Here is a 17,008-nt window from a genome sequence, read left to right as displayed (position 1 = left end):
GTTTTAACTCGCCAAGATTACATCGAAACAGAATGGACAAACTCAAATTGGCTGCTGCTGATTATGCGTGCAATTTCAGTTATTAATGATTATTTCCATTTGTTGCGTTACGCTATCAGGGTCGTTTCACGGTTATCTCCAGGGAGAAATTCACACACTATGGTCACTGAGCGAAACGTAATATCGCGCGGAAACAAGTACCAACCGGGAAACACTAGAAACAAAATAGACGACACAGCTTGAATATACAAACCGTATTGCTTGTGGCACTAATCACAGGGAAAATGCGAAGCTACAGCTTGACATAAATTTTCTAAGGGGGGTTTCTAAGATTTTCTTGTCAATTTTTTCTTAGAAAAATTGGTGAAGTGAATTGTAATTTTTTCATGCAAAAATATCTACAAGCGACACCCCTCCCCAAGGTTGAGGGGTTTGACGGTATTGCAAACATCATCAGGCATATTGCGTGCATCAGCGCTAAAAAACAACTGCTTTAAGATGGTTATTATGCATTATGCGTCGATAGTGGTGCATCGAGGAGACCGAGAAGGCGTATGCGCCTTTTTATGTATGTTCTATGTTTCTTCATGCTCTGCACCTGCGCATACAAACGCTCAACCACTGGTCTGTGCGCGGTGATGTGGCCGACTGGCGGGTCGTCGTGCATTGACTTTTGCTGTGTGCCGTTTTTGCAAATATTGTTCCACAATTTGATGGCGATATTCGTGGACGGGGCTCACAGTGGGAGTCATTGTGTGTCCATTTATCGGTCGGATTCGTCATCGTGCATATACTAATTAAATTAATTTAATTTAGCAGAATAGGTAGAAACCTATTAGTTGTCGCCTTGTAATAATCGTAGTATTTCCTACTAGTGTACAATTGTTATGTGCTAGTCGTATGTCTATCGGTGTATGTGTTCGTCTGAGTATTTGTGGCAGTTGGATCAGGGAATGGATGCAGAACTGGCGTATATGGTAGAATAGTAGCTAATACTTCTGGTGATCAATTTGTGCATTTGGTTCTATTCATTCGGGAAAGTCAGATTGGATAAATTAGGGTACAATGAATTTACCGACGCACGTGAGTCATCCATTCCCGGCCAGCATAGCATGATGAAAGTCTTTTTTTTTTTTGCAATGGAGAAGACCTTTACGTCCTAGCCCAGTACACGTGCTATTGCTAGGGTCCAATCTACCACACGGGGTGCACTGGGGGCGTGTCGGGCTCGAATGGTGACGCTACCATTAATACCGACTAAACTCCATTGGGCTCCGCCATCATTCCTCCCAGGAACTACCTCTCGGTATTACTTCTGGGGGGATGGCTGTACTAAATGTACTCATTCACTCTCACTCACGCGTTCATACGTCCTGTATGAGGCTTACTTGGGTGCTCTCTCAATCGCACTTTGATTCACTCTCAAACACTCCCACATGAGGCTGACTTTTGTGCTCACCCTTAACATGCCGTGTGAGACTGACTTGGATGCTCACCCTTTCACTCCTCTGCCACGCCATGAGGCATCGATAGCTAAGTCCCAACATACTACGCTACGACCCCCCGTCTTGGCATGAGGCAGTCCACTTATACGCCTATACACTCCCACACTACTTTTACAGTAAACGGCAAGTTACGGCGGATAGCCTAGAACAACGTTTCTATAGCCTGCCGATCGCCAGCATCTAGTTTAACCTGCCTGTCCGCCATTTCGTTTGCTGGGCTCACTCTTCTGTCTTGCTTCGGGGTGGCTGGGTTTACCCCTTACGCGGTTCCCAGTCGCTGCGCCAAACCTGCCTCGGCATGAACAGACCATTCACTTCCTTTTTTTGGCGCTTGGCCTTTTTCGCTCCAGCTAACCAATCACTAGTTAGCCGTGCCCGTCGTCTGTAGCTCGGTTCGCCAGATTACCTGTAGCTTACTGGCAATCTGGATGGTAGCAGCCGAGACTGCGTTCCACTTCTCCACCGTTTGACACATCCGCTGAATAAGGGTATCCGGGGTTGTGTCCCAGCCACAGACGTCAAGCATTGCTCTTCTTTCGACGTCGAACCGATGACATACGAACAGTATGTGTTCGGCAGTTTCATCTACACCTGGGCAGTCCGGGCAGACTGGGACCTCCGCGTGCCCGAACCTGTGGAGGTACTGACGGAAACAGCCATGGCCTGACAGGAATTGTGTCAGGTGGAAGTGAACTTCCCCATGGGGTCTTCCCACCCAGCTCGATATGCTAGGTATCAGCCGGTGGGTCCACCTACCTTTCGAGGAGTTGTCCCACTCACGCTGCCATCTGGCGACCGAGGTCACCCTGGTGCGCTCGCGGGCTCCCCTATTTCCACGTAGCTCAAAGCACTCCTCATCTTCCCGAATGACCAGCCCGACTGGCATCATGCTCGCTATCACGCAGGATGCATCGTGTGATACCGTGCGGTAGGCAGATATCACTCTGAGGCACATCACGCGGTAGGTGCTCTCCAGTTTCTGTAGGTAACTGGTTACCCTCAGTGCACTTGACCATGACGGGCCGCCGTACCTGAGGATAGATACGGCAACGCCTGCCAGTAATCTACGTCTACTGGCGCACACCTTTGAGCTGTTGGACATCATTCTCGATAGTGCCGCAACAGCAGTCGACGCTCTCTTGCACGTATAGTCGACATGGCTGCCGAAGGTCAGCTTGTCGTCTATAATGACTCCGAGAGACTTCAGACTTCGCTGTGAAGTGATCGCGACTTCTCCCACATGGATAACTGCATGTTGTGCCGACTTGCGGTTGTTGACGATAACTACCTCCGTCTTATGATGAGCGAGCTCCAGGTCTCTCGCGCTCATCCATTCCTCCACCGTGCTAATCGCGTGTTCTGCGGTTAGTTCTACCTCAGGAATTGACTCCCCGTAGACCTCCAAGGTTACGTCGTCGGCAAAGCCGACGATCTTGACTCCAGGAGGGAACTTCAGTCTCAGAACCCCGTCATACATGAGGTTCCATATCACCGGGCCTAGGATCGAGCCCTGCGGGACTCCGGTGGTAATCGGAGCCCTTTTCTGACCGGCATCGGTCTCGTATAGCAGTACGCGGTTCTGGAAGTAACTTTCCAAGATCCGGTACAGACCCACCGGTAGGCTAAGCCTGTAAGGTGTAACGAGAGCGCGATGGCATCCCAGCTTGCGCTGTTGAATGCGTTCTTCACGTCGAGTGTCACTAACGCACAGTATCGAATACCTCGCCTTTTTCGTTGGATCGCTATCTCGGCAGTATTTATCAATGAGTTGAGAGCGTCCACTGTGGACTTACCCTTCCGAAAGCCAAACTGGTTGCTTGACAAACCGTCCGTACCTTCCGCGTACGGGGTTAGCCTGTTGAGGATGATCCTCTCAAGCAGTTTGCCAGTCGTGTCTATCAGACAGATTGGTCTGTACGCCGATGGGTCGCCTGGCGGCTTCCCGGGCTTCGGCAACAGCACCAGTTTCTGCCTTTTCCATCTATCGGGGAAACGGCACTCGTCAAGGCATCTCTGCATAGCTAGCCTGAACATGTTCGGGTTCGCTATGATCGCTGCCTTGAGAGCGCTGTTTGGAACTCCGTCCGGCCCTGGAGCTTTGTTCATTGCTAGGGATTTAGCCACTGCGAGTAGTTCTTCATTCGTCACTGGAGCCACCATTTCGGCCGAGCCCGCACTGTCTCGTAGTGCAGGTGGCCAGGAGCTTGTGGCTCGAGACGGGAAGATTACTTCGATAATCGTTGCCAACCGGTCCGGAGACCGTTCTGGGGGTGAAGAGCCCCCTTTGGTCTTGGCCATCACAATCCGGTAGGCGTCACCCCACGGATTCGCGTTGGCACTCTCACACAGGTTGTCGAAACACGCTCTCTTGCTGCTTTTAATAGCCTTGTTAAGGGCTAATTTCGCAGCTCGAAACACTTCACGGCGGTTCTCTCTTGCATCCTCGGTGCGAGCTCTTTGCATCCTACGTCTAGCTCTGAGGCAGGCTGACCGTAGATCTGCAATCTCGGCACTCCACCAGTATACCGGGCATCTGCCGTTTCTTGGCAGTGTTTTTCTCGACATAGTGGCGTCGCACGCGCGTGGTAGAACGGTTACCAGCGCATCCCCGCTTAGACTGTCGCTTCGCTGTCGAAGTGATTGGACTTCCACCCGCGTACCTGACAGGGATCTCCCGCCCTCGGATGCTGCACAGCATAGTTGATCCTAAAGCGGATCGCTATGGGTGTAGCCTTCGTCTACCCTCCATTCCATGCCTGGAACCAGACTCGGGATGGCAAATGTTACGTCAATCCATGCCTGCACCCCATTTCTACGGAATGTGCTAGCGGAGCCATTGTTAGCTAGCACAGTATCGAGTTTCGCAAGCGCCTCTATTAGCGCTTGACCCCTGCTATTTGTACAGCGGCTGCTGCCCCACTCCGCTGCCCAAGCGTTAACAACCGATTTCCGGCCCACTAGGTCCGACGAGAGCCTGTCGATCATCTGGTTGAACTGTTCTATGGGCCGCCTTAGTGGACCGTAGCAGCTGCAATAGAACACACCATTGATCTTGGCAATCGCAACACCCTCGGCGGAGGGGTGTATTACCTCTTGAACCGGGAACCGTCCCGTTGTACAGATTGCCACCATTCCAGACCAGTCCGACACCCAATTGCCGTTGCCGGCAGGTATGCGGTACGGGTCTGATAAGAGGGCGACATCTGTCCTCGACTCCGAGACCGACTGCCACAGCAGCTGTTGGGCTGCTGCACAATGGTTATGATTTAGCTGTGTGGGCTTCTTCACGGCTTCTTCTTATTTGTCTCACCGAAGGGACACGAAGGTCCGCCCATAGCATGTTTATGGGCTTGCTTCTTAGCGGTGCAGATAAGGCACTTGTACGCCTTAGTGCAACCCCGCTCCTTATGCCCCTCCTCGCCGCAGCGACGACATAGTTTGCTCCTGTCTATGTTCTTGCACTCGTAGGCTTTGTGGCCGGACTCAAGGCACCGATAGCACCTATCCACTGAAGGCGGCTGGGGTATGCTAATAGGGCATACCGACCAGCCGATCTTCAGCTTCCCTTTCTCGGTTACCTTTTTGGCATCCGCCTTCAGTAGCCTGAGGTAGGCTACTTGGGTGCCAGAGGGTCCATCTCTAAATCGGACAGAGGCCCGCTCGATTGTGACGTCGCATTGTTCCCTAACGGCTGCGACGACATCTTCTGCGGTCGTGAACTCGTCCAGATGCTTGCACTGGAGAGTCATTTCCGCCCCTAGCGACCTGACTTGGGCTCCTTCACCAAGGACCTCTTGGACCAAGGCCTTGTATACCGCACTAGATTGTGCGCCTCGCTTCAGCACCAGACGCATTTCTCCCGTGTTGGTGCGTCTCACGCTACACACATCTTGCCCAAGGGCCGAAAGGCTTTCGGCCGCCTTCATCGACTTTAGGACATCGGCGTATTTGTCCTTGTCGGTTTTCAACCACAAGGCCTCGCCTCTGTCCTTGGCCTTCTTCGCGGGCCGCGGTACCTCCGGTGTCGGTGCCGGCTTTTTCTTGGTGACCAGCGTCCAGGGGTTTGGGTCCCCCTGCCCCGGTCGCGCCGGGTTGCTGGTACCAACGCTCTGCTCAGCGAGGTCACTCTCGCCCTCGCTTACCTCGGCCAGACGGCGTTTGGCCTTAACGGTTGCACGCCGTGTGGTGTCGGTTTTTGCACCCTCTCCTGGCGACTTCCTAGGGCGCTTCGCATTTGACGCCGTCTTACGATTGCCCTTGCCTTTTCCCTTCGAGGGGAACTCGGCCGCCGCTTCGAGCGACGTGGCTGCTCCATAGAAGGTGAAGGCCACCGTCTGAGTGCCTGTATCGACCTTCTCTCTTCCCTCCCTCTTGGAGGCCACTGTCTGGGTTTCTCTGTCGGACTTCTCCCGACATTCCACCCTCTTGGCATAAGCCTGCTTATTAGTATATCTCTACTATACGCTATCTATACTTATATAGGTACAAACGCTCGTGGCCTTCGCGATAGCACAAACCTGGCCACAAACGCGACCATGCAATTGCAATAATCCACATATACTTACGCCCGCGATTTCGCCTACAGAAAAAAACCCTGGTAGTTAAGTAAACGTAGCATCTTTAAACTTCCAAACGCGGTCTCAAATATTAACCCACCACTCGTGCGATCATGAAACGGTCACGTCCGGAAGTCTTATCTCGGTCCTAGCAGTCTGGACCAAGTCTTCAGTTGAACCAATCAAAAAGTGACGCTCATATTCACTACACAACACGTTCCATGGTGACATGACCTGGAACTTTAGTGATATGGGAAACGGACTCTCTTCTACCATCTGTACTAAAAATTAAGCATCAGACTCATGGTTCGCGCGCGCTCAAACAAGAATACACATTACATCATTATAAAATCGAAATTATACACGCGAAGTTAAGTCAGGAAATATATATAACATAAAGTAGCTCAAAGTACGCGGAAACTTTTCACACCTTTTGGTGATTTTATATCCTCTAAGTATTCCGATTGTTGACCAATTTAAAAAATGAAATAAATACACAAATCATAATCTCGAACGATAGTCGATAGCAATAAAACTATCGAGCAAATACGTTTGACTCGAGTCGCTTTCGAGTTCGATTGTTGTGGTTCCTTAATGCCAACATAATACATCATCACTCGGCGATTTTCAACCCAATAAAAATAACGTAGATAAGAGATAACGAAATCGGTTTGACTACTGTTACAGTACATACCCAGTCACCGTGGCAAGCAGAAAGTTAGCAAAAGTTTAGCAAAGCGAAATTGATTCTGGCAGAGTTTCTGCGAGCATTTTGCGCGATTGTCAGATGTTTTGCTCGATTCGTGCTAAATTCTACCAGGTATGAATTGCCAGGATCGTTGCACGATTTATTTCCGAGTTGTGCCAGGGTTTTGCTCGGTTCCTATCAACATTTGCCAGAAAATGCGAGCGAAATCGAGTTCGCCCTAGCTCAGCTACAGGACCGGCGGAACACGTGGGTAGTATGGGTAGTGCTACCCACTCGAAAACTACCGAGAGGGGAATTACTCACTCGAAAGTTTGGAACAAACCAAAAGCTGAGATTAGCTGTCTCGCGCACAAAATGCCTGCGCCTGAAATTCTAGTTGTGCAACAATTTCATATTTCAGTTCAGATAAAAATTTCATAGCTTTGCAATTAATTTTTCTTGAAATTATAATATAATAATTAGGATTTGTTTGGAATTTGAAATTATTTTTTATATTTATGCTAAGGGGAATACATTTCTACATCTTAAAACAAGAAGTTCAGATCGATATACACAAAATGTTAATGCAATTTTATTCAGTATTAAATTAGAAATAATTTTCTTGACTATAAAAAAAATTAAAAAAAAACGGAGAAACACTAGTGGGCTTTTTATAAGGAAGATAAAAGAGATACACGAGAGGGATTGATTCCAACATCAGTAGCAAGGACCGTATCAGGGAAAGTGAATAGAGAGGGGACAACAATGACAGGGAAGAAAGAATTTAAACTTACAGTTTTTTTTGCGAACCGAAGATCGCTGTCAGGACATCATGAACCAGATCTCATCGGATCTGCTGAGAACTCTTGGGATCAGATTTCTCGGTGCTGTTATCGTGTTTACCAAAAGAGATAACTAAATTTGGATATATCGTCTTTAAAAATATGTGTATGTCAGACATATAGGAGAGATCGAGTATAGCCAACACATTTCGCACTGGAATGAAGCCAAAGGGATTCGTTAAACGGAGTTCCTACGCTAGAACACTAGGCGCACGACCAGACAACATGTTTAATGATGCGATAACCGTCACCACAAGCGCAAGTACCGTTCTCCACGTCCCCAATACGCCGAAGATGCGCATTCAACGTACAATGATTGGACATTAAATTTTCAAGCGTCCCCTGCAAAGCAATACTGAAAAATTTGTTGAAGCTGCGAACTTTCGTATATAGGCTAACCAGCATTGGAGCGAAGGGGTCTGTTGGCGTTGACACAACAAATAAACTCAAATATCTCCTTCTAATGCCTCAGTGTCCGCCTTCTCATTATCCGGAATTGAGCAACGTGAATGAACTCAAACTAATATTTGTATCTGATAATCTGGTACGATTTTGCAGATAAAGCACTCAGGAGCCCCCCAGGAAAAACAAAGATTGCTTTCCGTACTCCGTGAAGCGGAGAGCCTCCTTGGAATTGTAACGATGTGGACATGGTCGTTGATAAGTAAATATAAAACAGAGAATGTTTGCAGCACAGCCTCTTTTATGATCGTCCTCACCGGTACTGTCGTAATAACTAGCATAGAAGCTATGTATAGCTTTCATCATGTGGCGAACGTGCCGATGATATGCGCACTACAATGCTTAGCGAGAGTATTAGTGTTTTTTCGGTCCTGGCGAATGATGCTAACATTGTGAAAGATCTACGTCGAAAGTTAACCTGGTTTTCAATAAAACAAATGTGAGATCGGAGTAAATAAACACGGTAAAATTTAGTTTATTTGTTTTCCCTTTTTTGTTTTGTTTACATAGGAAAATCCGAAATTTCGGTTGAGGCACCTAGGCCGCCCTGAAAAGAAGGGTACGCCGGGCAAACAAGAACCCGAGTAGTGGGCAAACCCCTACTTACACTTACAGTAAAAAAACTCAGGAAAATAATAGGACTGTCGCATTTTCTCCGATTTTGTAACACTCTCAGGCCAAGGGACACTCTCAGGCCTTTACGAGGATGCTTAGGAGAGCAAATGATTCTCGTTTTTCGAAAATTCATAGGCAGGTTGGAAGATGTTTCCTTAATGGGATTGTCAGAATCTCACTCTGTAGTGAACAATTAAGCGTGGACATTAGTCGTGGTCGGTGGTGTTGCCCCTTTTTAGCATTTCTTCTACGGAGCCTCTCCACAGAAGGAAAATTTTCCATGATTCTTTCCGAATTTTCCAAACCGTACCTTGTTTCTACAATGGGTAATTTGGTGGCCCCATTGTTTACAACAACGGCAGTCCATGCCCGTAGCACAAAAAGGCGAACAGCGTTCAAAATAACAAAATTTCAGAAGAACAGATCCGGCGAAAGGCTCGAAATGAGGCTGATGGAAAATGAGTTTTATACCAGAATTTTCACTGACTGAAGCGAAGGGTTCTGGAAGGAGCCAACCTGAAATTTAGCAAAAAAGGACCCCTCCCGGAGACTACACCATCAATCTCTACTTCCCGGGCGGGTACGCAGACACGACCGAGTGTTGTTTAGTTAAATCAATGGCTTACCCTTGGTCCGGAAGTAGACCATTCAGGGGTCGGTTGTATTAGAAGAATATGGTTTGTAATGAAATGGAGACTTATCAGCATTATTTTTGCCATCGGAGAAATATTCAAATCGTCCTCCATTAAATATGAAAGGGTATCGATCGTCGGAGATACCCCCCCCCCCCCCATTAGTCAACACTATCATCACAGATTAACCGACATAACACTACGAGGGAATTCCATCAAAAAACATCGTTCCGGAAATTTTCCCAGAGCACTAGCTTTATATTTTATTCATGGTCCTAAACATTTGCCGAATTTTTCACTAGTGGTCTATCCCCCATATGCTTGTTCATATATCAGTGGCGCCGTAATTTCAAATGTGGCCACAGTCTCAACTACAAATTTATTTAAAATGACCGTGAAAGCGGGTGAAGCATTGCTTGCGAATGTTATGTCTGTTAGTCCGTGCTAGCCCAGTCAAAAAAGGCAAGTTGCTGGCTAACGGGGGGCAATTTGCCAACTCGGATGCGCTAATTGCCCTTCAATTTGCCAGCAAATTGCTGGCAATTAGGGGGCTATTTCAAATGCAACATTTGGGCGATTTGCCGCCGTCATTTTTTGCCTTCAAATCGCTCCTAAATCGCCCACGGAAAGCTCCATTTAATCGCCCATAGTTGCCTCATATGAAAATTATAAATAATACTTATTTTCGGGTTCATTATCTACTCACATAAACACCACCAAACTAGAGGAAGAATCAATGGTGAAATTGATATTGCACACCAAAACTTACCACAATCTGACGTTCATTAAGATTTTAGATCAGATCTTGTTCTACTATACTTACACACGATTCCACAATTTCCCACATTCGTTGACTTAAAGAAGTGCACGAAACGAAGAAAATTCAAGCGAGAACATACCAATTGTTAAAAACAAACAATTTTAAGCTTAAGCCAAACATGAACCGCCATGTTTGAAAAACGCGAAAAACAACCAAGTCCATTTCAGCCGCCAGAAAATTTGTCCAAGTATTGAAATTGCCTTTAAATCGCATTCGCAAATTGCATTTGTTCCTAGGGGCAATTAGCACAGGGGAGTTGAGTCAAACGTCAAACTGTTTAAATCGCCTGACCATGTTCGTCTGCATTTTTTTTGACCGGGATCATGCGGGATTCAGTATCCTGCTATGACAGGGAACGTAAAATCAATGCAACGAAATTTAAAAGATCGGAGTAATTGGTACTTTGCTGTACAAATGTTCCATGTAGTATCAGTAATCAACAAATACATTTTCGCTGAGCCGTTGGTCGTACCACCGGTTACCAAAGGGTGTTTCCGCCAGTTATTATCAGCGAATTTTCATTTTCATTTGCACACGGCGTGTCGGAACTTTCGTCACTACGGGTAGAAATCACTCCGAATCTTACTACCCACACAGACTAACAGACATAACATTCGAAAACAATTCTTTGCCCGCTTTAACGGTCATTTTAAATATATTTTCAGTTGGTACTGTGGTCGCATTTGAGATTATGGCGCCACTGATATATACACGCAGAATTTTATTTATGCATCGATAGCATACTTTTTTTTATCTACCTCTCGTTTCTTCTGCTGTAAATTTTATGCATTGGACATATTCGGTCTATCCACTCATTGAATGCTTATTAGAAGTTTATGCATGAAAATGCATAAAAATCACAGCAGAAGAAAAGAGACAGGAATAGAAAGTATGCCAACCATGCATATTATACGGGGGATAGGCCTCAGGGATAACCCTTTTGCAAATGAGCGGTTGGGACCGTGTATAAAAGTAGTAAAATTAGCGGATCGATATTTTTTAAAGGAATTTACTCATATTGTTATGTCTGTTACTCTGTGCTACCTACTGTGCGCAGAAATCTGACCGGCCTGCTAAACCAAGATTGACGAAAATCTAGCAGAACGGTTTCTGCCAGAAAATTTGCCAGTGACCTTGTCAATTACGCAGAGAAGACTAGCTTTTCTATTCTATTCTAACCCTTACACAGCCAGTCAAATACTACAAGCATCCTGGAAAACACTGCAGACATTCTTTAGTGTTTTTCTTGTCAATAATTATATTTGAAGCATATTATGTGTAATATGTCGCAAATATTAGAACGGCCAGGTCTACTGGGCAGAGTTTGGTTTAAAGTTGTTTCAAATTATACGGCAATTAAATTATTCATTCAATGAGTAATCTAACTATCGAATCATTTTGAATCTTGAAGAAGGAAGAAACGAGGACAACCGTACCGACCGTTTCAGTGTAAAAGGGATATGATAAATCGTTGGGAGTGACTAGGCAAAGAAGGTTAATGTCACTCCTTTGCTCCTTTGGGATACGACAAACCTTGCCTCGGCTAATGAGCCTAGGTTACAGCGCCTTTACTCGCTCACCCAGTAAGGCAATAAACTTCATACGCTCTATCATGCCATACTGGGACTGCGTCTATAGTCAGCAATTGGGAATCACCTCGCTCTCTGAAATGATAGATAAAATTGGCGAAATCGGTTATTTAGTACTAAACATAAAAACTAAAAACTCCTGAACAGCTTCGAGAACAGAAAAAATGAAAATCCCACTAAAACGCTTCCTGTTTAGGGCGTGCGTGTACGCGAAGTTCCCGAATATTCAAATATACATAAATACTTGCATATTTGAGCTGGACGATAACTGAGAAACTTGGAAGACAATTTGTTGTCCTCGTAACACTTCATTTCAACAACCTGCTTTTGATAAAGAATCCAGGCCGGTGTTGAAGAAGTCGGGACTGTCTCTTGGTGGAAGGTCGTTTCTACTACCACTGGTGTACTGGAGATTCAGGTATTTGCAGGTATGTCTCGTGTTTTTTTTGGGGTCTTTGGCGTCAAATATCTCCTGTCTGCTTCAAGTCCTGACGATTGTGAAGTAGATTTAAATAAGACGACAGGGTTCAGCACGTTTTTTCTTCAGCGGATATCTCCGTATTTTTTGGAGGAGCAGTACTCTTAAATACTTGAAATCTACAGTTTTATTGCATATTTGTTCGTTTCACAATTTTTCACTTAATATAAACAATACGTTCTGTAAATATTGGCTATCTATATTGGCGCTGACTTACGTAGAAATACGTATTAAAATTCTAGAAAAATAGATCGCTACTTGGCAAAATGTCATCCTTGTGTAGACTGTATAATATGCTGGAATACCACAGGATTTGATCACTGAAATCTACTCCTCCGAGGAGGTGACCGATGAAGGGTGAATCTCGGGATCTAAAATAAGAAAAATTAAACCTTTAAATACGTCAAAATTCTACCAGACTCCCTACCGTTTCTTAAAATCATGCTCCACCAGTGTAATCGCCCAGCGGAGCCGCGACTGGTCCCGTTTCGCCTCCCGTCCGAGATAGGCATGCACTCGTCCCAGGTGAATCTTCATCAGCTCCTCGTACGTTCCCTTATCCTTTTTGTCGGCTCGTTTCAACACGATAATCTCTCGCCCGATTAGCTGTAGTTTGTAGCTGCGGAGTGTTTTCGTACGTCGATCGGCAAACTTGAGTTCGGTGGTGGGTGTTAGCATCGGGGCCTTCTGGATGTGCCGGTAGACGTCGTTCAGTGTGGTGTTTGGTCTGATGGACAGGTAGTTCGTTTTACGGTCTGCGTCGTCCCAGTAGGTCCATCTGAATGGTTGAAAGAAGGGATTATTTAGAGCAAATGTGGCAGGTAACTCCGCAAGTTAAAAAATACTAATTTTTCTTTATTTCAGATCTACAAACTTTTCGGATGCCAAGAGGATCTTTTCAAACTTTCACTCTTCATTGAATCGAAATAGAAATAAAAATTATTGAGAAAAACTAAAACATTCCAGCACACTTCCGACGGAAACTACCCTTTCCTTACCTCAGCACAATCTCCAGCGCCCGCTCGCTGTGATGAACCGGTCGAATCAGTGCCCCCTCCGCAATCACTTCGTACAGTGTCAGTTTGTACCACTCAAAACCAGCCTTCGCGGCCAGCTCCTTGCAGATGTCGGAAGCCGTCTTCGTCGGCGTTATCGTAACATTAATCTGTGTTTTATCCTCCTGCTGTCCTGTGACACCATCACCGACGCCACCCCCGCCATCATCACAATCGATCGTAATCCACACCTTCAGATCACCGGAATGTTTCACCGAATCGGACAGATTCTCCGCAGCGGCGTGATACTTCTGCAGCACCTTCAACATCAGCTGTTCCTTCTTCACTTCCTCCGGGGTGATGGTAAACAGATTCTTGTACAGCTTAATCAAATCCGCTACCACGTCAGCTTCGTCCTGCGAATAGCTGTACTGTTCCGCCTCAACATTCTGACTGGAGTTAGCCATCAACGTCGAGCCCCAGATCATCGCCAGATTCGGGATGCCCATTTTATTGTGCAGCTCCAGCGACGCGATGAAGCTCAAATGACCGACCAACTTCTTCAGCGTTTGATGCTCGACTTTCGGCAACCGGGACAGCAACTCCCGATACGAGTCGATCTTATCTTTGGCGGATTTCAGACTGGTGATACTGACGAAACTGACCGAATAGTTGCCGAGGAAAGAGTTCGGAATATCTCGGATGAACTTTTTCAGCGCTCCGGCAACGTCGTATTCGTTGAACTCACCACGCGTCAGCTGCACCGCGAAGGCATCCTCTTTAAACAGTCCGAGGATTTTGTTAACCTGGCTTGATGATCCGGATTTTCGATAGATTCCCTCGGACATGGATCCGTGAGCGTAGATGAAATTTATACATTTGTCGATCAGTACGGGAACATCGTTCCGCGTCAACTGCTGACTGTGCAAACTCGTACCATTCTTGTGCGCCATATCCTTCATAATCTTCCTCCAGATCTGAGTCTCCCGTGGCGAACTCATAATGAAATACAGCGTCGCATAGGGTGGACAATCGATGAACAGAGACGGTCCGGTTTCGATGTGAAGATTCCTGATCGATTCTTCCGATTCGATTGCTCCAATACAACGAGCTTTCCGCAGATCCAATTGCTCCAACTGATGATCCTGGTAGTTGTAAAAGTACAATCGACGCTTAGCCAGCAACAGCCAGGCCCCACTCCAACCGGACGATACCGATTTCTTCATGTAACACCATCCCGCCCGAGTAAACTCCGCCAGGCAGCTATCGGGGAACACATCCGTTACCGACTGCAAGATCTTCCCCATCCACACGTTCCTGTCCTGCCGCTTATGCACCCCAAACATATACGACTGCCGCAAGCTCTTCACATTCCCGCTGTTGGTGCTGGTAATCACCAAATTAGGATTCGTCACCAGCTGCTGATTGGCGGTGGAACCACCCTCCTTTTTCGGTAGCGCCAAAACCACCTCAAAACAGTGCAAATCCAGACTTTCGCTGTTGAACTTGTGCTGAACGACACACTGCAAACTCAGAATAAACTTCAGATGCAGTGTCTCCTTCGGTTGCATCTTCTGCGGGTCCTGATACGTTTGAATAATTTTCTCCTTCAAAACAACCGATCGCGGCGCCAACTCGTTGAACACATCACCGATCATACCGGAAGGAAACTTCAACACGTGACCATGATGACTGATGAAACGTTCCGTCAGCAACGGCTTCGGTACCATCTCCAGCACCGTCCGCACCTCACTTTTCCCCTTGAAGCTAGACTTGCGCTTCAACGCGTTGATCAGTTTTGATTTGACACTTGTCTTACCGGCGCCGCTGCCGGTACTAAACGAAGGACCAGGAAATGGATCCTGCAACGCATCGCCACCAATAGCCTCCAAATAGGATGGCAGGTATGTATCATCCTCACCGATGCAGGTCAACTCCGACGGCAGTTCCTTTTGAATCTTTTCCACCGGTTTATTGTTTTCGTTCACCGGATCGACCTTGGAGTTCTTAAGGAACCTATCCGGTTCCGTGGAAGTACCCGCTTCCGCTACAAACCAACTCGTTTGCGGTCCTTGACTGCTGGATGGGTAGCTCAGATCAACCGGTTCTTGGCTAACGCTAGTCTCTTCAACAACTGACAGATACGGTTCAACCACCGCTTCGTCCACCAGCTTTTCAACGTCATCCGATGGCAGGTTTAGATTTTGATGAATGATCATGGTCCGGCGAGGACTTTTGGACTTTTTCCGCCGAGGAATCGGCGGAGTATCTTTGCTCGGTGGTCCCGGATCCGCGGGCGTCGATGACTCCATCAACGAATCCGATCGCTTGGGAGGTTTTGGAATCTCTTTTGGAATGTCCCCGGTGGCTAAACTCTCATCCGACGATTCCAGCTTGACTCGCCGACCGTACGACTCCGCACCGAGGATGTTCTCGATCAGTGCCAGTTCGTTAATCTCCGCCAGCGTTCGCCGGTTATTCAACGGGTCGAACTCATCGATTATGTCGGAAATGGACACTTCGTCGTAATCGTGTCTTACCGGTAGTGCAGTTAGAGGTTGTGGCAGCAACAGCGAGGTCTCCATTTCACAGATCTGTCCGTAGATTTGACCATCGTTGACGTACGTTGGTTCCGGTGTGCTGATCCGTGAACTGTCGTCCTCTTCCTCTTCATCGTGTTGGGAATCTTCCCGTCCGCTGACGTCGTAAAAGTTCCACGAATCCGATCGAAGATTCATGTTGTTCCGAAGTTCGTCGAACGACGAGGATCGACGGGAGAAAATTCGATTCACCGAGTTGCAGGTGGCTCGACGCGAATCCGGAGCAGATGAGTCGCCTACGGCGACGTTTTCATAGTTAATCGCCTTCTTACGGATCTGAATTCGCTTTATCAGCTCCGGTAGAGTATTGTCCTCATCCGACGAACTACTGGAAGGTGGTCGTTGAATGATATTCAGCTTCCCGTAAGGATTCTCACTCTTCGCTGGAGGCTTACCGGTTCGAAGAACCGGTGCCGGCACTGTCGGAGGTGGAATATTTTCCGAACTACTTCCGGTGTCGATTTCCCGAACCGAATCAATGTAGAACTTGGACTCGCACAGATTTGATTCACTCTTGGTTTTGGTCCGTAACGGTCCGGGTGGAGGAGGTGACGTATGTGGGTCTCCTTTGCGATCTTTCTTCGGAACGACTTTACTGTACAGACTTTGGCTCAGTCCGGAGGTTCTGGTGAAGGTTCCCGCCGGTGGTGGATTCGTTGACGATGAGGAAGCCGACGCCAAACTAACGCTACTGTTGGATTTGAGCGAATCTTCGTAACCGGGTGGCTGCTCGCCATAATTTGTCCGCTTCGTACTCTTCGGAATGTCGTACGTAGACGAGGAGGATGATCCTTTGGTAAGATCTTCCCGGTTGTTAACCTTATTGTTCAGCGGACTGTTGAACTGAATGTTTCTCATGAGATCACTATTCTCCGGTGGTGCCGTTTGTCTTCGCTCCAGAAAGTCACCGTCCTCTCCGGTGCTGTTGCTTCGTTTCGTCTTGCCGCTTTTGTTGCGAGCCAACGAAAGAGACAGCTTGTCCTCGGCAATGCTGTTGATCGATTTGCTCACCGTTTTGAGCTTGCTGCCCGCTTCGGTGCTCCAGTTGCTGAATGAACTTTTCGATTCCTTGAAATTTTTGTCTAGCTTGCTGGCTACCTTCTTGGTTTTGTGCGTAACTCGTTCGCTGATGGATTCGGTCAAGAGTTTAGAAGTGATGCCGATCGATTTGAAGAGTTGTCTACAAGAAGAATAATTTGTGTCAATTGTTATTAAAGCAGCTCGTT

General features: G+C 47.0%; 1 protein-coding gene across 2 annotated transcripts in view; it reads right to left on the bottom strand.

Annotated features, from left to right (window-relative positions):
• Positions 1-12,296: 12,296 nt before the first annotated feature.
• The window catches only part of LOC131689818 (uncharacterized), a 20,452-nt gene continuing 15,740 nt past the window's right edge, over positions 12,297-17,008 (bottom strand). For both annotated transcript variants that reach the window (XM_058975133.1, XM_058975143.1), the window contains exons 3-5: positions 13,186-16,962; positions 12,615-12,965; positions 12,297-12,558 (exon numbers count right to left, since the gene is read on the bottom strand). In XM_058975133.1, coding sequence (XP_058831116.1) covers positions 12,426-12,558; positions 12,615-12,965; positions 13,186-16,962 — 4,261 coding nt within the window. In that variant the 3' untranslated portion in view covers positions 12,297-12,425. The remainder of the gene's footprint in view (positions 12,559-12,614; positions 12,966-13,185; positions 16,963-17,008) is intronic.

This window comes from Topomyia yanbarensis, chromosome 1, assembly GCF_030247195.1.
Source record: "Topomyia yanbarensis strain Yona2022 chromosome 1, ASM3024719v1, whole genome shotgun sequence".
Taxonomy (NCBI): domain Eukaryota; kingdom Metazoa; phylum Arthropoda; class Insecta; order Diptera; family Culicidae; genus Topomyia; species Topomyia yanbarensis.
Note: the sequence above shows the minus strand (reverse complement) of the source record. Positions and strands in the feature narration are given on the sequence as shown.